The sequence below is a fragment of the Rutilus rutilus genome (genome assembly GCF_951802725.1).
Source record: "Rutilus rutilus genome assembly, chromosome: 9".
NCBI classification, from domain to species: domain Eukaryota; kingdom Metazoa; phylum Chordata; class Actinopteri; order Cypriniformes; family Leuciscidae; genus Rutilus; species Rutilus rutilus.
Window position 1 is genome coordinate 39605879 of NC_140223.1, and position 26175 is coordinate 39632053.

Here is a 26175-nt window from a genome sequence, read left to right on the forward strand (position 1 = left end):
TACTGTAGTAATGATGTCATAAAAACATTATTTATATCAATATCATTCCTAAATGTCTTTTTTAAAAAGTTTGATCTGTTACCCGAGTAAAACTAAATGAATGTAAAATAAATAAACAATAAATTAAAGAGTAATTAAATAATTTAAAATGCTACTATTTTTTTTTAATTGCACTTTACTACTTTTAAAAAAAAACTACTACTCGACCTTAATGTCTGTATGTTTTTTTTTTTCTTACGTAATTTCTAATTTGGTGAAAGGCACATCACACACACTCAGACATCACACACACTCAGACATCACACGCATATACAGTATATGTGAGAAGAGATGTATGTCCAAACTTGCACTGAGCCCCACCCCATGCGTGGGACGGCCTGCACGTTACCCATGAGGATCATCCAGTCATTAGTTTGCACTGTCACAGTATACAGTATATTGAATACAGACCTCACCCGACCTGATCTGTGCAAAAAAGATCTTGTCACAACTCTCCCTCGTTACCCTCCTCATTTCCTATTGATTCTCTTTGTTCCCTGTCTCTGTCCATTCAAGGGTAATTTAATCAATGTTCAACAAATAAAAGCAGATATAAATCACTCTTTGTAAATGATGAGATTACAGATTATAACCTATATAAAGAACTGTGCTGCTCAACAGAAACCTGGCTAAAACCAGATGATTACATTACTTTAAATGAGTCCACCAGGGTCGTAGTTTGTGTGTGTGTGTGTGTGTGTGTGTTTTAACCCCCTCAATAACCAAAACAAGCAAGTACAAAAACCAAAAAGACTAATGAAAAGAGGAAAAAACATCATCCTGCACCAACATAAATTAGAAAGCTTTTTGAACTATGCACGACCACTCTTACTAGAATTTATCAAGTTCTATTGCATTTATTGTGGTAAATTTTGACTAACTTGTAGAATTTATAATAGATTATCTGTTAAGGAAATAGATTTTTCACTAAAGATTTATATTACAACTATGGCATGTTGTATACATAGTTTCTCATTGTGAATGCTATAGATAAAATATATTTTTTAACATTGGCCTTATGAGAAGCCATCAATGATCTTACCCGTTACATAACCCTGCTAGTTGAACCCTTAAAGTCCCCCTTGTGGTGAAACTCAAGCTTTTAATGTTGTTTATGTGTCTATGTGGTGTTTTTAATGTGCTTTAAGACAAACCATGTGTAAGTTCATAAGTCGACACCATTGCTGAGTATTTCCTCCTTAAAACTGCAGTGAACCAAAGACAGTCTCAAAAACACGCTTTGAAATCGCTGGTGTTTCTGACGTCACAAACTACCTTGTAACCAATCAGATCAACGTGTGATCGTCAACCAGTGGATCTCTGAGCTGAGTGAGTGAGTGGAGGCGGGGCTCATTTGCATATTCATAGAACCACGAATACTAAATGAAGCAAGGGTGTCGAGTTACAGTCAAGCTATTTTAAGACTAATTCATTTTTTTCAAGGAACATTTAAATATGTAATTTTGGTGATCAAAGATGAGTTTTTAAAGGATAAAGCGATTGACTACAGGAGGACTTTAAGGGTTGTTTGAGTTCATGTAACACACCGTTGTCATTCAGCCAACATTTGTGTGCAAAGCTAACAATTCAAAGTGTATTTTCCCAGTTTGTGTCACACTGAGGTCACAATGCTTCCATATCCAGCTAATGTAATGCTTCTGTAAAGTTGCAAACGTCCCTTCAGATGTGGTTTCAGGAGAACTGACTTCATACATCCACTAAAATCTAGTTTAGTGACGAGACTGGTCTAAAAACAGACTGGTCTAATCTGAAACTAAAAAGTAAGACTGACTAATCCTTGACTAACCGCTAGTTAAGATACAGTCATGACAGAATGGCTGTTTATACAGCTGGTCCCAGTTTTTATAGAATATGGCCCCTACTGATCAGTCAGGTCACATGATCAAGGCCACCTCAAAATCATGCAGAAACTGGAATATTTCTATTGCATTGCAGTACAGGTCTGTATTCCCTTCGCATAAGCATGATGGGATATTTTCCCTTGCTCATGATTTAAGAGCTCCTCATTAAATTTCACAATGATCTGTAAATAAAAGACTCTAATTTGGGACTGGGACAGTGTGTGCGCTCGTGACATCAGCCATGGGAACGGTCAGCATCTACAGATGTCCCATCACGGCAGGTTATCGTTCTTCCAATTGCACCACCAAACGCTTTCAGCGATAGTCACAATGACACGGACAACTATTAAATCAAAGAACATTTTACTTAAAATACACAACATACAGACATACAAATAAAAGTGCTTGAGATTTTAAAATCTGATTGAGACGAACACGAACAGCAGAAACGGCCCTCCGCAGACGTCACGGCTTGAGTTTGGCCCTCAGTTTCTCCAGAGTCTTCTGTAAAAGAGAGAGAGGTGCGTCACAAATCTCATCGTGTCCATATCTGTACAACACAGAACTATCGTGTCGAATTATTAGAGTGAATCTTCAGGTCATGATTCACAAATAAAAAGGGAGGCGAATGTGAAGTGTGTGTGAAACATGATCTCAGACTTGAGCCGTAGCACTTGGTTTGGCTGCCAGTTCCCATCAAGATCACCATTTGTGCAAGGGTCAATGCAACCCATGTTTTTCCTTTTGGTTTCAATGTGAACCGTGTTTTCAGCATTCGTGAGACTCATCCAGTCACGTGACCGGGATCATCCTCATCATCATGTGTAATGAGTGTGTGTGCTGGTCATGCGTCTCACCCTCTGGAAGTCTCTGGCTTTCTCCCGGTTCTTGGCGTACGATTCCTGGCGGCTCCGGGACTCCTTCTGCTGTTTAACTTCCTCTAACCGACTGTACAATCTGAAACCCAACAGGAAGTTCAGACACAAACCACACTTACAGTATGTTGACCGATTTCATAGCAAAGCATATTCAGGGCTCCAAATCTAAAGGTTTTACTTCAGCGTTTAATACTACGCAGGTTCATTTATCATCACACGTGAACAAACTCTGGCTTTATCCACTGGATCAGAGACTCTCTCAGCAGAAAGTGTTTATGAATGGCATATCTTCAAGAGAACTGGTTTTAAATACGAGCTCCACAGGGTTGCGTTTGGCTCCCACTGTTATTTTCAATATGAGCTACACATTAAGAGTAATACAGCTGGTCTTTTTAAATATGCAGATGACATGGTCTGCTCAGTGTGTCAATTATTGAGTGAGCAAACATGAAGGCCTTTGACGATTGGTGTGAGGCGAGTTCTGCAATAAGGATCAGGATTTTTTGGGGGCCGATCACAGATTACTGGAAGTTTAATTGTCCGATACCAATCACAGATACAGTCACCGAAATAAATAATACTTTTCTTAATGTATTTTAAGTATAAAACATTAAGCAGTATAAGATCCAGAAGCAGGGATATTAGGCTGCTGTCACTTTAAGAGTGAATGCACAGATCCAATACACTGATACACATGCAACTTATCAACTCTTCACTTAAGACATAACTGACGGCGTTTAAGTGAACACTCACCAAGCCAGGCATTTTGACACGTTTCTGTGTGTGTTTGACTGTGAAACCCGAAGCCCAAAGATCACTTCCGCACCTTTGATGCAGTTTTAATAACGATCTGATGTGGACGTTAAGCTTTGGCTTTTAGATTTGGAGAGAAATGCACTGAAATGATCACAGCTCTAGTTTCTTGCTGTCGGTGCGATGTCTCCGCTCGCCGAAAAAAGACATTGCAAATGTATTGTCCTTTTTAGAGCAATTTAGCGAAGCAATTTTAGCTGTCTTGTGTGTTTTGCATCATCTGATCGGCTCTTATAGAGACCACCGATCAAACCATATACAGCTATAACGATCAGAGCACCCTTACTTTCCAGATCAATGCAGTGAAAATTAAAGCGTTGATTCTAGTGAATATCACATGTTAGGGAAATTAAAGTTAAATGATCAGTGTGTTGTGACTGTTTGACATATCTGGGAACATGCATGGATACAAGGTTGAGATTTTAAGGAAAGCAACTCAAATGTTGTTTCTTATGCAGAATTCAATGATAGTCAATCAGTTTTGGAAATGGTATATAAAAGCCAAGTTGAGAGCATGTTAATGTTTAACCCTCTGGGCCCTGAAGAAGATGACATGCCCTGACGTGTGCTTTTTTCAGTCACTTGAAAACATATGGCTAAAGTATGATTACATTGCATTCAGCACAAACAGGGCTACAGTAATATGTGAGCAACATGTACATACAAGTTTGTAGTTTTGAGAAAATAACGTTTATGCATGTTTTTTTTTTTAACTAAAATGTTAAGTCACTGAAATAAGGCCATATAACACAAGGCTTTTCAAAACTGGACCTTGTTGCCTAGAGTTTTCTTCAAAACGATGTGAAAACCATCCTAATCACTCCTTCATACAAAACAATAGACATTTAACTTTTGTAAGACACTAATTGTCAGAATGGCTGATACGCGGAGGTGCGAGACATGAATGATGCTGAGATTCACACCTGAGGAGACAAAGACCCTCCCCTGGGAATATCAGTGAGGAACGTGACAGAGGGAACTATAGAGAATGAATGTGAGGAGACTTAATGATTGAATGGACTGTTTTGGCTTATTCACATAATCAAGTTTTAGTTAAAATAAGTAATCTTACTATACATTTTCTTTACACAAATACTTTACTCAACTTTAGGCTGCATTTATTTGATCCAAAATAAAGCAAAAAATGTTTCTTTTTACAATTTAAAATACATGTTTTCTATTTAAATATATTTTAAAATGCAATTTATTCCTGTGATCAAAATTCTCAGCATCATTACTCCAGTCTTCAGTGTCACATGATCCTTCAGAAATCACTCTAATATGACTTGCTGCTCAAGAAACATTTGATTATTATCAATGTAGAAAACAGTTGTGTAAAAATGATGAACTGAAAGTTCAAAAGAACATTTATCTGAAATATGAAGATTTTTTAACATTATAAATGTCGTCTTTACTGTTACTTTTGATCAATATAAGGCATCCTCATTGAATAAATGTATTGATTTCTTTAAAAACAAAAACAACAGCAGCAACAACACTAAACTCTTTCTGAGCCCAAACTTTTGAACGGTAGTGAATAATGTTACAATAGATTTCTATTTCGGATAAATGCTGTTCTTTTCAACATTCATAATAATAAAAAAAGTTTGAGCATTAAATCAGCATATTAAAATTAATTTTGAAGGATCATGTGAAACTGAAGACTGGAGTAATAATTTACACCACAGCAATAAATTGCATTTTAAAAATCTATCCAAATAGAAGTCTGGAAATAGTCCAATGAATATAAATAAAAATGTACTCATCCGAAATTGCATCCACGGCGTGATCAAGTCGCTATTCAAAATAAGTCCCGCTGCTCTTCTGAGGAAAATGCGATCTCTTGGTCACTATCCACTACACTATATCTCATGAATAGTGTGTGTGTGTGGGTGTGAGTGTGATCACATTAACGATAATTAGCTGAGCCAGGAGAAACTGTACATCTCTTTAGTTTCATACGGATTACATTGTTTTATTTAAAAGTAGACATTTCAAGCTTTCTTTAGACGTACGTTTCATGTTTGTGTGATAAGTATTGGCTGAGTTTCAGTTCATCATTCAGACGTCTTTCTGAAAGTTTCTCGTGGAGACAGCGACAGCTGAAAGAGCACCCTGTTTATTTTCTTTATTTTACAAAAACAAGGCTTTGTTATTGTGAGTGTACACAAAAGGAAGGATGCCAGCAAACAAAGCTTGATAAACTATTCGCTGGCAATTCATAGAAGTGCAACAAGGGTTATATCCAAGTCCACATCTGGAAGGTATAAGGTCCCCAGAGTTTAAAAAAATGTTTATTAACACTCTTATATCAGTGGCAGAATACTGAATGGATTTAAGCAAGTCTAAGAATCTTTTGTGAGAATAAGTATTATTATTATTTTTTTAATTGTTGAATGAATATGAGTATACTTTAGCGCACATCGTTTATGTCATGCCAATTTATGAATTCAAGCGATTTTAAACTATGAAGTACTCGCATGCTCAACCAAACACACATAACCGCCTCTCGTGGGAGTCAAGATTTCTCGGCTGATTACACAAACACACACAGTTATGTCAAAATGCCAGTCTTGGCGAACACTTGCGATGGTTATGTGAATGTGAACAGCATGTTGTCTCCGTCCACTAGGTTTTAGTGACAGCAGCCTTTAAAACCTGCTACTGTCTACTATTGGCTGTTTGATTGTGATTAATAATACAGACAGCCAAAGAAAAGCCCATCTATATTAAACTTAGTTATGACTATGCAGAGTTTTATATTTGATTATTCCATTTCTGTGGTATTTGTCTTGAATGCTTATGTTACAATATACAGCATTGTTTAATTTGTATCTTTATTCTATTGTATTTATTTATGCTACTGCTTCTGTGTTTGTTGCAATAGTCAGTAATAAAACAAGAATGAATATTGTACCTTATGAAAACACAAATACATTGAGTGAGCAAACATTTTGGTGAGATAATTGTAATTTCGGAACACTTTACAATAAGGTTCATTACTTAATGTATTAACTAACATGAACTAACAACGAGCAATACATTTGTTACAGTATTTATTAATATTTGTTAATAAAAATCCAGCTGTTTATTGTTTGTTGATCTTAGTTCACAGTGCATTAACTAATGTTAACCAATACAACTTTTGATTTTAATAACGTATCAGTAAATGTTGAAATTAACATCAATATTAACAAATGCTGTAGAAGTATTGTTCATTCTTAGTTAATGTTAACTAAGTTAGTTAACTAATGAACCTTATTTGTAAAGTGTTACTGTAATTTCTTTTTAAAAATATGTACAAAAAGCTTTTTCTTTTCACTGTGGTATCGACTTTGGTATCGAGTATCATGTACTTTTGGTATCGGTACCAACTACTAGATTTTCGGTATTGTGACATCCCTATGTATACCTTCGTTTTCTTTTTTTATGAGAAGTCAAATTTAAACTCCACATTGGTGGACAATCAATCGCCACAACTTGCTACAAATTACAGTGTTCATGAGATGTCTATCGGCCCATTTGCTCTGTACTGACAGAGGCTGCAGAGCAGGAACATGCATGTTTCCTTCAGTGTGCCGTACCTCTCTGTGCGCCGGTGCATCTCCGCCTCCTCCACGCGTCTCTGAGCGGCGGTGCAGATCCTGACCTCAGCAACACTCTTCAGGGCGTGTTCAGGCGTGCGCGCTTCATCAGCGTGTGCTGCGGTGGGAAGCCTGTTGGGCACGTGCTGCTCGAGACGTGTCGTCACCGTGCGTCTGGCTCTGATCTGTGCGACCCGGAGCGCTGACCTGTGAGCCAGACCGTCCCGCCGCTGCCGCTGAGCAGGAGAGCTCTGAAACTCCAGCAGCATCACTGCAACACAGACACACACGCTGCAAACACAGGTACGCTAGGGCAATTCAACGAATTTCTAATCGCGATTACGATTATGGATGCCACGATTACGTAATCGCTCAAAGCCAAAAAAAAAAAAAAAAAAAAAGGTCCACTAGCATTATTCTGTGTGCTTAAGGTGTGTTTAGAGCACGTTACGGTGTGAGAGGCGAATCACGTCTACTTCAGAGAACCAAATAGGCCTATATAATTCTTTAAAAAAGTGGATCGCGGGACTCGTGGCTTGATGACCATGGCGAAATCTGGGTCCTAAGGCCAAACGAGTTGAGAACCACTGGTATAAAACTATTCAAAACATCATTGAATGTAAATTGTGATAATCGTAATTAATAAAAAGTTCGTAATTAATAAATCGCAATTACAAGTTCAAGGGAATAATCGACCATTTTGATTTGTCATAATCGTGCAGCCCTAAGTCACGCCTTCGTGAAGAGTTCACGGCCTGAAAGTTCACCAACCAGCATGAGGGAACGATGGCTCTGGCTCCTCTGATTGGCTGTCGTCCTCCACCGGACGGCTCGGCGCTTTGCCCTACGAGAGACAGGATTTGTTAGGTTTGACTGTTAAAGGAGTAGTTCACTTTAAAATGAAAATTAGCCCATGATTTCCTCACCCTCAAGCCCTCATGATTTACAACACAATCAGAGTTATATTAAACACCTTGACGCTTCCGAGCTTTATAATGCCAGTGGATTGCAACCATTAGATTGAAGCTCATAAAAGTGCATCCATCATAAGTGCTCCACACTGCTCTGGAGGGTTAATAAAGGCCTTCTGAAGCGAAGCGTTCGTGTCAGAAAAATATCCATATTTAAAACTGAATCGACTAAAATAACTAGCTTCCGGCCAATGAACATACGGATTCGACTTGGTGTAAAACGCAACTAATGTGACGTACTGCTGATATTTAAGCTCTGCCATTCACGCTTACTACACTACTTCTGACATCACAAGTTGCTCTTTAGGCGCAAGTAGACTGCGTATGGCCGTAAGCTAGAATTTTACTTTGTAAATGGACTTTTATGGACTTGCACAATGCACTACCATTATAAAGCTCAGAAGAGCCAGGACATTTTTTAATACTCCTTTAAGAAGTGACGCATGATACGCACTCATCTGTGCCCTCACCTCACTGCAGTCAGATGTGCCCTCCTGTGGCTCACTCCCTGAGTCTTCAGTAAGGTCCTGTAGGGTGGACTCTGGCAGGCTGATGAACGAGATGGTGGACTCCTCCAGAATGCCCTTCACGTCACCCGCCGCCTGGCAGGTGCAAGAAGAGTTTACAGACACGTTATCTGAACGTCCTATATGATGGCTGTGTGACACTCATACACGGCAAAACTCTAGTGAATGTGCTCAAGTAAACCAGCATGAGCCGACTCGTGTTCAGTATTGTTGTGCTGCAGTTGGACACTCTTAAAGGGACAGTTCACCCAAAAATGCCAATAGTCATTCCAAACCAGGGCTCCAGACTGCGACCAAATGGTCGCATTTTGCGACCAAAATTTGAGAGTGTGCGACTAAATTTTACATCCAGTCGCACGTGCGACCAGTAAATTTCATCTCATTCATAGCGGGCGACAACCGACGTCGCGTCTGCGATGCTTTGTTTACGACATCACGACAAGAAGACTAGCATGTTTAATTTTTTAACGGTCCTCCATGAAGGGTTCCGAGTGAATGAGTGTGTCTGTGCGCGCGAGTGAATGAGTGTGCGCGCGAGTGAATGAGTGTGCGTGTGTGCGTGTGTGTGTGTGTGTGTGTGTCCGCGCGCGAGCGAGAGAGAGAGAGAGAGAGAGTGAGAGAGTGTGTGCGCGAGTGAGTGAGTGAGTGTGTGCGTGCGTGCGTGCGTTAGTCTATGTGCGTGTATGTGAGTGAGTGCGTGTGTACATGTGCGAGTGAATATGTGTGTGAGACGGCTCGAGATGACTGGTTGTAAAGCAATGTGTAGTCTGACAATGTTTCTTGTCCAGGACATGACAAGATTTTTAGGAGTCGAAATCGTGTAATCTGATACATTGACTATAGTAACAGACAAAAAAATTGCGCATTCTGAACCAGGCATAACTATAACTATGGTATACTGTGGTTATGAAAGTAGCCTACACATCTTTTTACAGCACTTCAAAACTATATCCTATTAAAATGTTAGTTTTTTTAATGTGTCGACCAAAACATTTTTGTTCATCCTTTAAAGATTGTCTCTATTTATAAAACTGAAAGTTTCAAGAAGTAGGAAAACTCACACTTATTTTTTTTTTAAAAGAAGACTAAATTACCATTGTAAACAGCTGCTGAGGGTGCTTATTGGCTATTTTCACTCCCTAATATCTATTTTGTCACTCATTTTGCTTTTGAAATAATATTAAGACATTATGAAGGATAATAATTAAATTTAACTTTATCTATACACCTCAAATTTATCTCAGTGCTTTGTCATCCCACAGTGCTACCAAATACTTTCTGTAGAACTTAGAGCCGCGGCCCTCAGATATTAGTCTGGAGCCCTGTGATCTTAAAATAAAATTGCACCATAATTTCTGTACGCTTAATCTATTTATTATCAAAGCATTTGTCTGTAATAGTTATTTAGGGGGAAAATGTGAAGGTGTGCCCCTAAATTTTCTGCTTGCGCTCCTAAAATTTTAAGTCAGGGGCTACAGCGCTCCTAATAAAAAAAGTTAGTCTGGAGCCCTGCAAACCTGTATGCAATTCCATCTTTATTCAAGATGATATTCTGGACAAACAACACTGGTCCCCATTGTACGGACTGACAAAAAAAAAAAAAAAAAAAAAAAAAAAAAAAATATCTAAACTGTACCTTTTTAAAAACTTTTTTCAGTAAGTAGCACACCTGAAATGTTTTTTCTTACACCACCATTTAAGGGATTAGAAAAAGCGGTTTGACACTCCTGAGTCAGTTGCATAAACATAGCCATCATGTTAATATGATCTAGTATGACCCACTAGCAGTTAGTCAAGAGGCAGTCATTCATACTTTGAAATTAAATTAGCCCAATCTACATTATGTAACTGATTTCAAACAGTTATGAACAGTATTAAAGAAAAAGAAAAAAGTTGTTGTCTAACCTGCAAGACTAGTCTTCCTTAGGACTTCTGCGCTCATGTAAACCCATTCTGACAGGTTTTTATAGTGTGTGGGAGAAGTAATGTCTAATTTATGGGGCTGATCCAGCAATTTCTTGGACAAATCTTAAAGGAATAGTTGACCCACAAATTGGGGTGAACAATCCCTCAAGTCATTCCAAAAACTTTCGTTCATATTCATTAAATGAAACCAGAGAGATTTATTTCCCTCCATTGAAAATCTATTCACGCAAAACTCTGGTGCTTCGAAACTTTATGAAGAGTTTGTAAAACTTAAGTCATGTGTCGCCACCTACTGGTGTAACGATGTCATTGATACAATCTTTATTTGAAGTGGCAAGTTATATGATCTGCTCTATTTTGATCGCTACCGTAGACACCGGTGTTTGTATCCAAACAAACTTTTATCCCAGTACTTCAGTGATATGAATATTTGTAACCCAGAAAAATGATGCAGTGTGGTTAAAAAGACTGTTTGTGGAACTATTGCATACCTTTACTGTACAATAAGTGCTCTCTCTGGATCAGCAGCAGCACAAAGGTTGAAATGTTCCAGTGTGATTTTGGCAAAGGTTTACAGACACAGAATGATTGTCATTTAAGGAATGGGATCACGTGGGTGTTTGAATCGAGGTCACCATCTCTAATGCATGTGTTGTCACACTTCACTGCTCTCGCACATTCAGTTTATGATGTCTTTGTGTGACAACTAACCCTTTAATGCTGCACCATACAAAGTCACTACAGAAGTCTTTGACATTGCTGAGATTTGTGCTTTAAACTTTGTTGCAGGCAAATGATCTGCCATTAATTTAACTGGCATATTAAAAGTAATTTAAAAAGTTTAAAATCAACAGCCATCTATTTAAGTCCCCCTGTGGTGAAAATCCAGATTTAATGTCAACCAGTGGATCACTGAGGTGAGTGAGTGGAGGCGGGGCTAATTTGCATATTCAAAGAACCACGTATACTAAATGAGGCAAGGGTGTCGAGTTACATTCAAGCTAATTTAAGGCATGAAGAAACTTTCCCCAAGGCAAAAACTTTTAAATATGTCATTTTGCTGATTAAAGATGAGTTTAAAGGGATAAAATTGACTACAGGGGGACTTTAAACGTTTATGTACTGCAGGTGTGTGTTTTTCTTTCTCTGAACTCAAAGAATCAAGCACAAAGCTGTATGGTGAGATGGTTTCGTAGACTCTACCTGTGCTCTTTCCAGAAGCTCGCTCAGCGGGTTTTCCTCCACAGCTGACATCACTTCCTGTGAGGGTAAGTGGGCTGCGGGTGCAAGGGTTTCTTCCTGTAGATGGGTCTGGAGAGGGGAGCGTGGCATGAGGCTAGCGTCCATGTCATCGTTCTCACAGTGGGACTCGTGGGTAAGAGAGAGCTGCTCCACAGACATCTGCAGGTCCGCTTGAGACTGAATCAGTGCGTCTGTGCGCAGGAGCTGCAGGGATTGGTCTGTCGAGTCCAGCCAATCAGAGGCCTCGTCCACGCTTGCATCCGTGCCACACTTCTCTGCTTCCAGCGGGACACAGAGAGCCGTCGAACAGTCCACGCTCTCGTTGTTTGTGACGTCAGAGGGCAGAGGAAGAAACAGATCTGAGGCGTCGTCTACGGCACAGAAAATAATGAACATCAGCAACTCCACTGAGCACTAGAACAAGAACTGACTGTGAAAGAAAAACCACTCCAGCAAGACAGCAGTACAAGAGTGTTCATGTTTCTGTCTTTGCTTTTTGCACAAGTGATATGGCGAGAAAAAAAAACTAATCTTTTGCAGATTAGAAGACAGTTATTACAGATATTACAATACTGTCCTCACTAGTGATGCACCCAAATTAAAGCTCTCGTTTAGCAAAAACTATAACGTTTATTTAATAATTAAATGAATAAAATCAACACTCAAATAAAAACTGAGTTTCATAAAAACACTTCAATTGCACAGAAGGCAGTTTTTATATCAACAATGAATTTTGAGTAGAAAAATTATATCATTGCTGAACTATAAACATTTAAATGGTGACATTTGTATGTTTGAATAAATCCTGAAAACAATACATTTTGAAGAACAGGTTAAGTAAAACGAATGAATATGTAATTATTTTAGGGCTGTAATGATACACCAAACCCACGATTCCATACAAACCTCGATTATTTTGGTTGGAGGAGAGAAAAAAAGAAAAGATTGAGAAAAAAAAGAAGATATTTTTATTAAATAACATTTGAAAAACCTGTATACCTGAACACCAAAGAACAATATTAACTATTGAGCGGTTGTGGCGCGTTCATGTAACCAGAGGGTGGCGCTGCAAATAACGCACCTAAAAGCTGTCACAAAGAACCAGCAAAAGTAATGATTATGAGTATTTCAAATATAGCAAGGAGACATTTTAATTGTTTATTAATAAACAAGTGTGTTCTGTGTCAGTGTCGGCCGCAAAGATGAAGTTGACGATGCTGACTCGCGATCTTCGCAGTAGTGAACGCGCCAGAGAGAAATGCACATTTCAGATTTTGTGTCACGTCCGTAACGCATGTGTAATTCCCTCATATTAAATATAAAACGCATGTGTAGACTGATATTTTTCTAATGTCTGGACTCCTTTATTAAGGGAGTATGGATGTATAAACAGACGTTTCAATATATTATTATTAAACGCATTTTCTGAGAATTTATATTTCAAGGTTTGACTGCAAATGTCACGTCCATAACGCTGGAATTGCCCAATAGTAAAGTAAAGATGTGGTATACAGCATTGGATCTGGACGGGAAGGATAACTCTGGGAGTTGGAAGGGGTGTGTAGCGATTCTGCCTTCTCACACCGCGACACAGGCTCGTGGATCTGAGTGTCGCGATTTCAGTTTCATATCGCATATCGTTACAGCCCTAATATACATTTACACACATACATACATACTGTATATGAAAATGCGACGTTATGAGAGAAATTACTAGTCATCACTGTTGTTTAGATGAAGAACAGAAAGCAGCAGAAGAATTGCACGAGGAACTACCAATTTTAGTACTGCTATAGTAATGTTCAGAACCGCTACAGTAAACTAAGAAATAATTAAAACGTGTTTCACAGTACTATTTAAAGCAGACTGGACGGATCCTTGGTTGTTCGGGTAAGTGCATCATCTACTACTTGCCATGAACCTTACTGTAAAGTGCTACTGTTTTGTTAATTAGTTAACTGCCTTAGTTAACATGAACTAAGAATAAATACTTCTTCAGCATTTATTAATCTTAGTTCATTTGAATTAACATTTACTAATACGTTATTAAAATCAAAGGTTGTATTTGTGAACATTAGTTAATGCACTGTGAACTTACATCAACAAACAATGAACAGCTGGATTTTTATTAACAAAGATGAATAAATACTGTAATAGATGTACTGCTCATTGTTAGTTCATGTTAGGTAATACATGATAAGAGCAGCTGTCAACAAATGTCACTCCCTTTCACCACAACCTGGCGGGCGTAGGCTTACAGGAACTAAACGCTGCCAGCTTTTATTTTACTACAAAAGCACCGTTGGCGTCATTTTTGAGAAGAAAAATTTGACAAGTGTGAACATGCCCTTGTAAGTGTTTTTGCTCTTTCAGTTACCGTGTGGGGCGTCAGTAGAAGCACTCCTGTCCTCGTCTGAGTGCTGTAAGGCAGGTGACATCAGTGACCCGGCCTCAGCGGGCTGGTCCGGACCGGAGCTGCTCACGACTGCAGCTGAAGCAACACAACGACAGACAGTCAGAGCAATGAAACACACCGGCAGAGTCGCCACCAAAGCCTCACATCATTACCTGTGCGGGCGCTGCTCTGATCAAACACCTGAGATGAACCCATATCCGACGCTCTGCCAATCAACTGGCTCACGACAGACTCATGGAGCTCGGCGCTCGAGTGCGAGTCCGAGCCGGTTGAGATGTGACCGGCAGAGGAGTGGCTGGAGTCTGAAGCCCTGTCCCGGTCGGAGGACGACGGACAGGACGCTTCAGACGGGGGTTCACCGGGTCTGATGGATAACTGATCAGACAGGCGCTCGAGGATCCGGGTCACGGTCTCGCTCCAGCCCTGAAATGATCACGCCGAGACATTAGCATGGCAACAGAGTCAGGAGAATGTAAATGAGAAACATGCACCTGTGTGTGTGTGTATGTGTGGCACCTGACGGCTCTGATCGGCTCTCATTACATTTCTAGATGAAGAAGAGGAAGATGAAGAGGAGTCAATGTCTGGATGGGGCTGAAGCGGCAGGAAAGCACCTAAAAACAAACAAAAACAAACCAAACAACCGTATCAGAATAAGACTGCAGTATAAAAAAACAACAACAAAAAAACAAAAAACACATTGAATTTGTTTTATTTCAATGCATTTCAGAATATGGCTGCTTGATTAGGATGATCATTTCCCTTCATATTGTAAATGCCCGTATGCAGCAGTTAGTGAACCATGACAATGGCTTTTCAACGGCGGGTTCAGTCTAGGTCTGTCGAACAAAACAGCACGAGTCGCTCACTCTCTGATGTACCGGAGGACTTCGCTTGATAAACTATTTGTAGTATAAATTGTAATTTGGATTTATTGGATTACTAGGAATTTCACTTTTAATTTGAGAGAAGTTTCTTGTTTTACCAGTATATGATAAATAGCTTGTAATAACTCAGAAAACTAGATGGTCAGATAAACCCGGCGCATGAGTTGACATTCTCCTGATTTGTGCTTATAGGTGAAAGTGCAATAACTCTAGGCTAATGAAATGTAAAAATATTTAAACATTTCATTTTAATTGCTTATAACTGAGCAAAATAACCAGGATGATCAATTTAACCATTAAGTTTTCATTGTCTAAAACACACAGGCATTTAGTCGACTAAACCTTGACAAAAACAGAACAAGGTTGACTAAATATGATAAAAACTAAAAAGATTTTAAGATTCAAACTAAAAATAAATAGACAAAAAGAAGACTTGTAGTATCTTGGATGAAGCCCATGTGTTGTCTGCTCTAACTGAAGACAAAAACTTACGAAACTTCATTAACCAGCCACTCTTGATTTGAATTACATGTGCCAACACCTTTTCACCAGAGTTGAAAGAATTTGGCAAAGAAAGAAAGAAAAGAAGAGGTTTATATATGTAAAGCTTGACTGCCAAATCAGCAGATAACAAGGCTTCTCAGGGCAGCGCTCGGATTGGCTATTTGAGTTGACTGTCATTTAAATTGTAAAGTCAGTTGCAATTATTAATGTCAATTAAAGTATTTTACATTAAAATACTATTTGTGCGGTGCAAGTGTATCACTCTTAGAATTAAATGTAAATTGCACATCCAAACCGGCCCACTTTTGTAAGTGACAAACTATAATTCAGTCCCTCCTAAAAGTAAGTGTGTGTGTGTGTGTGTGTGTGTGTGTGTGTGTGTGTGTGTGTGTGTGTGTGTGTGTGTGTGTGTGTGTTCTTAACAGCATGAAAAACAACACGATTACATACAGAAAGCGAGCAGAGAGCACTCTTTATATTCAGTGGAGCGGTCAAGCACTTCATTTCAGCATGAGCTCACAAATTCTCGGCACAATGAGCCTCTTGTTCACATCGGCTCACTCAGCTGGTTAATGAGGATTGGTGAATGTCTGCCATTTCCAGTGGATTTACTCTGTGCAGTGACTGTTCATGTGATCTTTGATGCCGTGGGAGCAAATATAAATGTAGTGCCACTTTTCCCCCAGTTGGTAAAGTAATTGCGGCAGCTGTAATTCTGCTCATTTTTAAACTGCGCGTAAAATGAAGTGATGCGTCTGTAAGGCACCTGGAACTGAGATGCGAGCGTCTCCATCATGTGCTCGCAGCTCCTCGTGAAGCGCACTGGACCAGGACTGACCCGCTGGACTAGTGATCAGCGCTCCTGCACAGAGAACATGTGAGCGTGTGTGTTCTGCACGTGCACACACACACACCTCGCACCACAGGAGCCAGTGTTTACCTGCGTGTGTCAGTGACGCGTGGAGCTCTTGGCTGTATCTGTGGATGATGCGCTGCACAGAACCGCTCGTGTCCTGCGGCGGGTCAGCGGGGGACGGGCCGCACACATCAGGATCCACACTGAGACGAGAATCCTCTGAGGAACACACGAGCTTCAGAGGCAGATCTCTTCCTCTGGCGGATAACAGCCCGCGTACAGGACGCATGTTCACTAGGGATGGGCACGAGTACTGGAACGTACCAGCGACGACCGATTACAACAACTATATACAATTTATATCCAGCGACGACCGACCATGAAAACAATGATTTTATATAGGAAGAAAATATTTTTACTGACCGCTAACTTTAGAACGGTACAGTATATTGTTACAAAAACATTTCTATTTTAAATAAATGTGCAATATTTAAAATTATAAAAATATTTTACAATATTAGTTTACCGTATTTTTTTATTTAAAAAAAAAAAGGGTAGGCTTGATGAGCATAATTTTTTTTTTTTAAAGTAACGTTTCCAAACTTTTGACCGTACACACAATTTTTCTGATTGGTTATGAAACAACTTACATTTGCACAAAACAAAAGGCTCCGAATGCCACACAAACTTATAATCATGAAGGTGTAACTCTAGCCTTTTAATGTAAAATGGTCTCAAACATGCATGAGCTTGCTTAATCTTTTCATCTTAATCCTAAAAAAAAGTTAGATTAAATTATTGCATATATTTCAAAAGACAATTTGTCAGTTGTTTTTTTAACTATTTAAAATAGTTTAGATTTAATCCATCAATTACTGAATTAGTATTACAATGACTGAAATGGCAAACATTCAGTCAATATAAAACAACATTTTAGCTCATGAGAAAGTACAAAATGAATCCAAAATATTTCTACAACACTTCAGAACTTCTGTTGTGAACTCTTTGTGCTTTAAGTTTAGTGTTATTGAAGGCTTTGGTTAATCTCATATAAAAAGCGTTTCAGTTTACCAGTGTTCATTCACCCTTGCAGCGGTTCCTTGTGGGTAAATTAAGGCTGTCAAGTGATCAACATTTTTCTAACCTAATTACATGTGGCGATTAATTTAACTAAATCGCACGGCAAATTTGTCTGAGAAGTTACTCACAAGACAGTCATTGTGTTAAATGAGAAAAGCATCAAATAGATATTACAAAAAGTAGCTTTAGAAAGAAATATTTTGTTTGATTCAACAGAATTTGTTACACAAACGTTTAGGCTACAACGGCCATGCTTTATTTCAGAAGCTGCACCCAAATTGGCATTTAGATGTATATTTGCAGACTGTTTATTGCAGCTCAGAGGTGGCAATCACAATTGCATGCATAAAGCCATGAGGTTAAAAGGTATATTAAAGGTATAGTTAATTAAAATATTTTAATTAATTATCGGCATGACGCACACGCCCCGTCCTCGAGTACCAATTTTTCAGACCTATCGAGAAGTCGAAATGAAAAACTGACAAAAATGCCCATCCCTAATGTTCACACTCTGTTTGTGAACGTAACTGATCACACACACCTGGCTCATGGTCACTAGTGAAGTAGCTTCCGGTTGAGATCGTAGTGGATGAGAGATAGTCTGCGTCAACAGATGATGGACAGCCAGCGCTAAACCGCTAGCAAACAAACAGAGAACAGTTTTACACAGTGTGATTCTACGAACACACACACACACACACTGATCATCAGCTAATCGTCTGAGCTCAGTTCAAGTGTAGAGACCTTCATTAGCAAACATGCATAATTCACATGTACTTCAGGTACAAATGCTTTCATCATTGCTCAAATACACTCACTCTCACACACACTCTCTCTCTCTCTCTCTCACACACACACGCACGCACACACACACACACACACACTGATCATCAGCTAATCGTCTGAGCTCAGTTCAAGTGTAGAGACCTTCATTAGCAAACATGCATAATTCACATGTACTTCAGGTACAAAACGCTTTCATCATTGCTCAAATACACTCACACACACACACACTCTCTCTCTCTCTCTCACACACACACACACACTCACATACACGCACTCTCACATCAGCTTCTCTTAGCATAATCACTGGTGTGACGGCACGCTCAGATTTGGCTAGTTTTCATCACTGATCCATAAACTGTGGATCTCAGAATGAGTTAGCCGTCATCAGTGACGTCAGGTGTGTTACAGGAGCTGTTATCTGCAGTGAGAGAGACAGTCTTACCTCCTGCTGGAGCTTCATGAGGCACGGACCTGAGCAGGAGAAGTTAACAGGAAGTGTTAAAGCACAAACAATCATCTATGGCTGCATGATATTGAAAACAAAACAAACACATTATTCTGCGATATAAAAACTATTTCACCAGATGATTTTAATAGCTCTATTTTAATCATTCTAGAATAATCGGGGTGATTTTGTAGGAGTGAATCTGCATAGAAAATTATAAAAAAATTACAAGCATCGATAAATTACAATAGAAGAAAGACGATTAAAATAAGCAGTGCTTTATGTTTTTCAGCTAAATCTAACAGTATTCAGGTACAGAAACTGAATAAATCACATGTAAAATAAGTCACTGTAAATAAAATATAACTAATATAATTATGCAATTTATATTCGTTAAAGCTACAAAAGTCATTTGTTACATATTTGATGCTTTTCACTATACTACAATATAGTATTATATTATTATAAGTCATCAACTCACACTTTGTTAAACTCAAACAATACAAGTTTAAAAGCATTTGTTTAAACTGAGTGTCAAACCGGTCCATCATGCACTTCTTTGCCTGTACTGGATTGGATGCATCCTGGAGCCCTTGGTGGCTATATATTTATTATTAGATATAAATTAGGGCTGTCAAGCGATTCAAGTTTTCAATTTTAATTACAAGATGTGGCGATTAAACTACCTATTAAGCCACAGCAGATTAATTAAAGTTTTCATGGGCAAAATAGAGCAAAAACAGACAACATTGTGTCTAGAATATAACAATATTAACTACTTATTTATTGAACTGTTGTACAAAATCAATATTACATTTGCACTTGTGCTATTCGGGACAAAAACAGCACTTGTATGATATTGCGCTCGTCACTGTGAGGATATAAATACAAGACAAACTCATACGTGCCATTTTTGCCCCAATATCTTGAATTTTAGGGGCATATGACTGCATTGGATCATTGAGTTGTTGCCCTGAATCATCTTCCTCACCACTCAACTGTGTGAAACGTCACATGACCTACACAGGTCTGGGCCGGGTGCGTTAATAAACAATGTGTTATTCTTTTCATAACTAAATTAACCATAACAAAAATGCTTTATATGCACTGATTATGATTTGACAGCCCTGATTTATATGCACAGTTTATCCAGATGTTATTTAATTATTTTTGAAATAAATGAGAACTTTCTGACAGCAAAAGAATTAGTAACTAGTAGTAACGTCTAACTACGGGAAGGGGCTTAGAAACGGTAAAAACCACACATCTCTAACATACGACCCCTGTGTACATGTACCTGGCGAGGCCGTGGAGTCCTGCAGGAGCGTGTCTCTCCAGGACATGCGGCTGGTCCTGCCCGTGACCTGTGACCTGTCGCTCGGGCTGTGGCTGCCGGCAGAGGCGAGCGCGGGCAGAGACGCACTGCTGGACTCGCTCACATCAGCTGAAGACGACTGCAGCTCTGCAGGAGCCAATCACAGCACACACACACACACACACGTGAGGTCAGACAGGGTATGATGCGTGACACCTGCCGGAGCATCAGCTGCTGGCATACCTGTGTCCAGGCTGATGTTGAGGGGCGAGTCCACTTCCTGTATGGCGCTGAGCTCGTGCTGCTGCATCTGCTGGAGGAACACCAGACGAGCGGGAGCACGAGACACCGGGGGCTTCACTCTCACACGGGCCACTGGGGCCGGCTCACACACACAGTCTACAACACACACACAGAACAGTGAGTGAGTGAGTGAGTGAGTGAGTGAGTGAGTGAGTGAGTGAGTGAGTGAGTGAGTGAGTGAGTGAGTGAGTGAGTGAGTGAGTGAGTGAGTGAGTGAGTGAGTGAGTGAGTGAGTGAGTGAGTGAGTGAGTGAGTGAGTGAGTGAGTGAGTGAGTGAGTGAGTGAGTGAGTGAGTGAGTGAGTGAGTGAGTGAGTGAGTCAGTCAGTGAGTCAGTCAGTGAGTCAGTGAGTGAGTCAGTGAGTCAGTGAGTGAGAGAGAGAGAGAACAATATTGATTTCTCGATTTTTAATCGATCTTCATCTTAAATGAAACCACTTTCCAAGAATCAATCTTTTAGTTTTCTGTTGATGCATGAACAAAACTCCACAACACATTATTTGTAGCGCCGCACATCTGATAATCACAATAAGCTTTGAAAGAATTTGCAAGCTGAGGCTTTGCTTCATATCAGAAGTATCAGTTTTATCATTCCAACAATAAATGTGGTTTTGTGTCTCTAATGTGAGGTGACAGATGCTGTAGCGCATGAACCGATCGCCTCTTCCTCTTCACTACTAGTTACAGCACCAGATAAACATGAATGAACGAGTTGAAAAAAATCAGTACTTCCTGAAATAAATCACGCCTCATGTAATCGATTGTATTTCAACCGCAGAAAGTCATCAGTAAAACCGCTTGAGAACAATGTCTCATAACGTCACATTTAAAAGCCATTCAATGACCATAAACTCCACAGTTAGAAAATAACTCTAGAGAGGAGCTTTTAATACAAGCACTTTATTACATATCCATTATATTTTTACTTAACCTCTTAGTGTTATGCTAATCACTTAAGGTATTTTTAATAAATCCATCAAGAAAACAAAGTTTAAATGACTAAAATAAATAGCAGTTGAAATTAAAGGTTTGGACAATGTTGTTAATTTGCCTAATATATATATATATATAACCAAACCAAACAAATGATCAAATCAAGATCGGAATCCAATCAAGAGCTTGTGAATCTGAATCAAAAGGCAAATAAAGCTCTTTCTGATTCTGAAATTGATTGGTGAAAAAAGTCAGTGCCCATTGAGGCCTGTGTTTACCGTTAGCGAGGGCCGGTGTGTCTCCGTCCCGCTGGATGGGTGCTGTCAGGGGTCCGGTGGGGCCGTTAGCCTCTTCAATGGCCTTCAGCAACGTGTTCAAAGTCACGTGATCCGCCTGAGCGCCACTAGAGCTGGACACTGAAGCCTACCAGAGGGAGCAGAGGTTCACTGTAAGGGTTAATTACACCATGCTCACTTTTGTGTGTGTGGATCTATTATATTACAGTGCAAAGTAACAGTCGATAGATCATAATTTGATATTAACTTTCACTCACCGGCCAATTTTGCTACTAAATTAAGTTATGGGCCATTCAGAACTTCTACTAGCCAAAAAGAACATTTCATACATTAATTTCTTATTCGAACAAAATCCTGTCATCCAGCATCTCCACCCTTCCTCTTTCATCCTCATCACCAGAGATGTGTTTTAGGACAGATCAACACAGTACAAAGAACATAAAAAAAAAAAAAAAGGACGTTGGAAAATGTCTTTTCTGTTCACCAAATGCTTTTTAATCTTCGCTATTGCTTCAATGCAAACGAGCAAGCGCACCGTTATTTGTGGCGTAGTGACGAGTGTGTTCAAGTAAGCCAGATATGCGCTGTATTTAATACATCATGATGACTCATGACTTGAGTATTTGCGCTAAATCTGCACAGATTTGACTTACACACGAACTTCCCCAGCAAAGTGAGTAAACATAAGTAACAGGCCAGATTGGCTCGTGATTTGACAGCGTTCCCCGCCACAGCTGATGTTTACCCGCATTTGGGGTTAGAGGGTGTTACTTTCAAACCCTGATCATAAGTTAAAAAAAACTATCATCAAGTTTTACAACATGGTGTGTGAATCACCAAACTCTTAAAGCAGTTTTCTTTATTTCAAACTTATTTACTTGTGAAGTCTCTTTGTGCTTGGTAAAAACAAACAAGTGTATACAGAAGAAATCTCTCCTGCTGTAGTCTCTCTCAGACAGCATCATCAGTGCACTGAGAGACAGCGAGCTCCTCCTGTGAGGTTCACCTGTGTGTCTGCTGTGATCAGCGCCTGCAGGGCGTCTCGCTGTCTCCTCACGTGCCGTCTCCTCGCCTCCTCCGCCTCGCTCTGGACCAGGCCGACGGGACCGGAGGAAGGATGCAGCCGGCTGCGCAGGAGCTCCAGGACCACAGCGGGAGCAGGAAGAGGAGCAGGAGCAGGGGCTTCCAGCGAGGGGTCAGAGCCGGAGGGGTTGGGTGGGCTGAGGAGAGCCTGCTGTGGAAACAGATGCAGTGAAGCGGGCGTTCGATGAGGATGGTGAGACATTAAGCCTTTTCATGTTTCAAGCAAATCTGTCATGCACTTGTCCGAGTAAAAAAAGTAGCTTATCCAGAATAAATAAATAAATAAATAAATAAATAAAAAAAAGTGTTGTAAATATAATTTATTCTGAAGCAATATCATCATCAGTCAGCTTTGATACATTTAAGATAGGGCTGGGCGATAAAACGATAACGATAATTATCGCGATATAATTTCTCGATAAAACGATATCAAGAGTTCGATAAATGTTTATGCGCCAAAAGCGGAACGAAACTCATTTGAACCGCGCGGCACACGGACCATTTATCCGCTCGGCTCAAAGTCCAAACGGCAGCGCAGCGCGAGCTCACTAGAGCAGATGCGTTTACTCTGATCGGTCTCGGTCACGAGATCCAGTGAGAAGCGCTTGAATTCAGCGAAGAACACAAATGTCTCAGTGATTTAAACCAGTTTAAAGGCAGATGAAACAGCGCTGACAAACAGGAGAAACACTGTGCGCAACGATACAGACAGAAGGCTTTTCCGTCTACAAATCCCCATCATTTACCATGGATTTACTGTAACGTTAGCCTAGTAATATTAACTGCACCATGAAATGTGGGATATACATACTGAATTGTATTATATTATTAATGTAGATGATGTATTAAAGGACTAATGGAATATAATTACGGTATTTAATGTATTTAGGCTACTGTTTTTCATACAACTGAGGATATGCCTGGTTTTATCTGTGGTTATCATGATCTAAATGCATGATACTGGATGACCAATGGTTAAGTTTAATAAAACTCAAACAGTCAGAATATTACATTTTACCAAATAAAAATGAGCACATGCAGAAACTAAGAAATTAATTGTCCAATAAAGATATTTATTTTGTTAAGGAAAAATGACAAATGTTTGAATGTTGTACCTCAGATTTGTGAAATGTTGACCAGTTTGGCAAGTGTTTGTCATGATATGTTCTGACAATAAAGAGTAGTTTAAAACCACAATTAACACTCTTGTTTCTACAACTTTCACTTAGGAGCAAAAATCTGCCTTTAAACTTGAAATAAATAAAGATTTGACTTGTATCGTGATAATTATCGATATCGACTGATATTAAAAAAATTATCGTGATTTTTTTTGGCCATATCGCCCAGCCCTAATTTAAGATATAATTTGATATATTATATCTTATTAAATGTATGCTTTTATCTTACATCTTAAATTCCTAAATTTGATCAATAAATTCAATTGGATTAATAAGGCACTATAGGGCTGTTACCGTAGGTAGGGCTGATCAAATTAAATCATTTACACTGAAAAATTACAACTGTATTAAATGGTATGAGATTGTTTTAAATATTTTTGAATATACAAATAGGAAAGAACGTTGGAAAGAATGATACTTTTAAATAGGGATGTTTTTTCCACTTTTTTTCAGACTAAGTACAAGTACTTACATTTGGGATACCGATACCAAGTACCGATATGAGTACTTAATACCACACAGTTCTTCTAACAATGTTTTATTTATTTTCATCAGATGTTTTTCACTTTCTGACTGTAACAAAGTAAATATACAACTTGTATAATCAAATTGCTTGTGTTAAAGGAGCCATTTCTCACCCCTCCTCTTGACAATTTAGCAGAGCATAGTCTGCAGTCTGCTGTACTTGTATCATCATCGCTTATCTTAAAATATCTCCTAATGGCTGACATTACTCCTCCGACTACCTGCTCAACTGACGAAAGGTTAGGCTAATGTCTCGTTGCCATAAGGGGCAGTTCATATATCGCGTTTTTTTGCGCGTGCAAATTCGTTATTTCAAATGTAGGTGCACTGCAAGCACGCTCATAATAGAAGCGAAGCAGGCGCGCCCATGTTCACTTTCCACACGCTTTTAGACACGATATGCGGTTGTATCGGTGTAGTTTTACGAGTATGAGTACATGAGCATAGCATCGGACCAACAACCGAGTACTGGCATCGGTACATCTCTACTTTTAAACATAACACTAAATCTCCAGTAAATGGCGTCAGGCGAACGTCTTAATGAGCGAGTCATTGAGTCATTCATTCAAACGATTCGTTCAAACGACTGATTCATTCAAGAATGAGACAGTGGTTTATGAATGAGTCATTGAATCTTTGACTCAACCGATTTGTGAACTATTTTCGCTATTGAAACAAAAACAGTCGATATTGCGTCTACAATGTAAGCGACTTAATTTGAACTGTTTATTGAACTGTTGTATGCAATCAATGTCACATTTTCAATGGTGATGTGTTCAACAGGCGTGACTGTAGTCGAGCACTGACCCGTGTCTGCCCAGGGCGAGCTGGAGCTGGACTAGCCGGCTCTCCTCCTGGAAGAGGCGAGCATGTGCCATTACTGACGGTCTCTGAGCTCACTGACGGCTGCTGGAGTGACGCTCGTAGCTTCAGAGTGTGTTGATACTCCTGCAGTCGTCTCCGCGCTTCCTCCACGCTCTTCTTGTGAAGCCTGTGGGAAGAGCGCAGGCACAGCGTCACACATCTGCCGCATCACGAGCATCACTGCTGATGTTGAGCCGGTCTGACCTGTTCTGCTGCAGGAGTCTCTGCTGGTACTGATGGAGTCTCTGCGTGTGCGGCTCATCCGCATCAACCTGCACACACATGTATACGGTTAGAAGATGGCTGTGTCTCATGTCACCTTGTTATTCGTACATGCTGTGACTATAAAAATCACAACATGTAAATAGGAAAATGTTGGCGTTATTGTGTCACTTATTGGGAGCAGTTTACCTCCAGTCTTTGTGCTAAGCTAGGCTAGCGGTGGGTGCGTCAGACAGAGTTACGGCACGCACAGAGATGAAGAGGGTATGTATGGACTTATCTAACTCTGGGGGATACGGTGAATAAGCTAAAGTCCCAAAAAGTCGGCGTGTTCCTTTAAAACCATTTTAAAACCCTACTACAGCATAGATAATGCTATGCATATCATCAGATTTGTGTAATGCAAATCATTTATAAACCTACGCCAACACAGGAGAACACATCAACATGTTTCTAAACATGCAAACTGTTCATCTGCATTTCAAAATAAAAGTCTAAACCCTCGCACTGAGTTTGCATGTTTTGATGTGCACATGTTCTTGTTCAAGAAATTACAATGGCTGTAGCATTTCTATCATGAAGAAGTGGCCAAATATGAAAGATTAGATGAACATTTTAATTAAATATGGTTTGGCCAATATT

The 26175-nt window shown here is 39.5% G+C and overlaps 1 protein-coding gene across 3 annotated transcripts in view; it reads right to left on the reverse strand.

The window, feature by feature from the left end:
* Positions 1-2247: 2247 nt before the first annotated feature.
* Positions 2248-26175, reverse strand: part of cep295 (centrosomal protein 295) — a 40995-nt gene continuing 17067 nt past the window's right edge. The window contains exons 12-30 of one of the 3 annotated variants that reach the window (XM_084419817.1): positions 25516-25583; positions 25255-25438; positions 22668-22895; positions 21644-21788; positions 20375-20530; positions 20114-20278; positions 18814-18842; positions 18127-18223; positions 16590-16724; positions 16416-16511; positions 14775-14872; positions 14411-14681; positions 14220-14333; positions 11804-12213; positions 8618-8749; positions 7948-8020; positions 7177-7447; positions 2759-2858; positions 2248-2405 (exon numbers count right to left, since the gene is read on the reverse strand). In XM_084419817.1, the coding sequence (XP_084275943.1) occupies positions 2367-2405; positions 2759-2858; positions 7177-7447; positions 7948-8020; positions 8618-8749; positions 11804-12213; positions 14220-14333; positions 14411-14681; positions 14775-14872; positions 16416-16511; positions 16590-16724; positions 18127-18223; positions 18814-18842; positions 20114-20278; positions 20375-20530; positions 21644-21788; positions 22668-22895; positions 25255-25438; positions 25516-25583 (2811 nt within the window). In that variant the 3' untranslated portion in view covers positions 2248-2366. The remainder of the gene's footprint in view (positions 2406-2758; positions 2859-7176; positions 7448-7947; positions 8021-8617; positions 8750-11803; positions 12214-14219; positions 14334-14410; positions 14682-14774; positions 14873-16415; positions 16512-16589; positions 16725-18126; positions 18224-18813; positions 18843-20113; positions 20279-20374; positions 20531-21643; positions 21789-22667; positions 22896-25254; positions 25439-25515; positions 25584-26175) is intronic. The other 2 variants (XM_084419818.1, XM_084419819.1) reach the window with 2 other exon arrangements.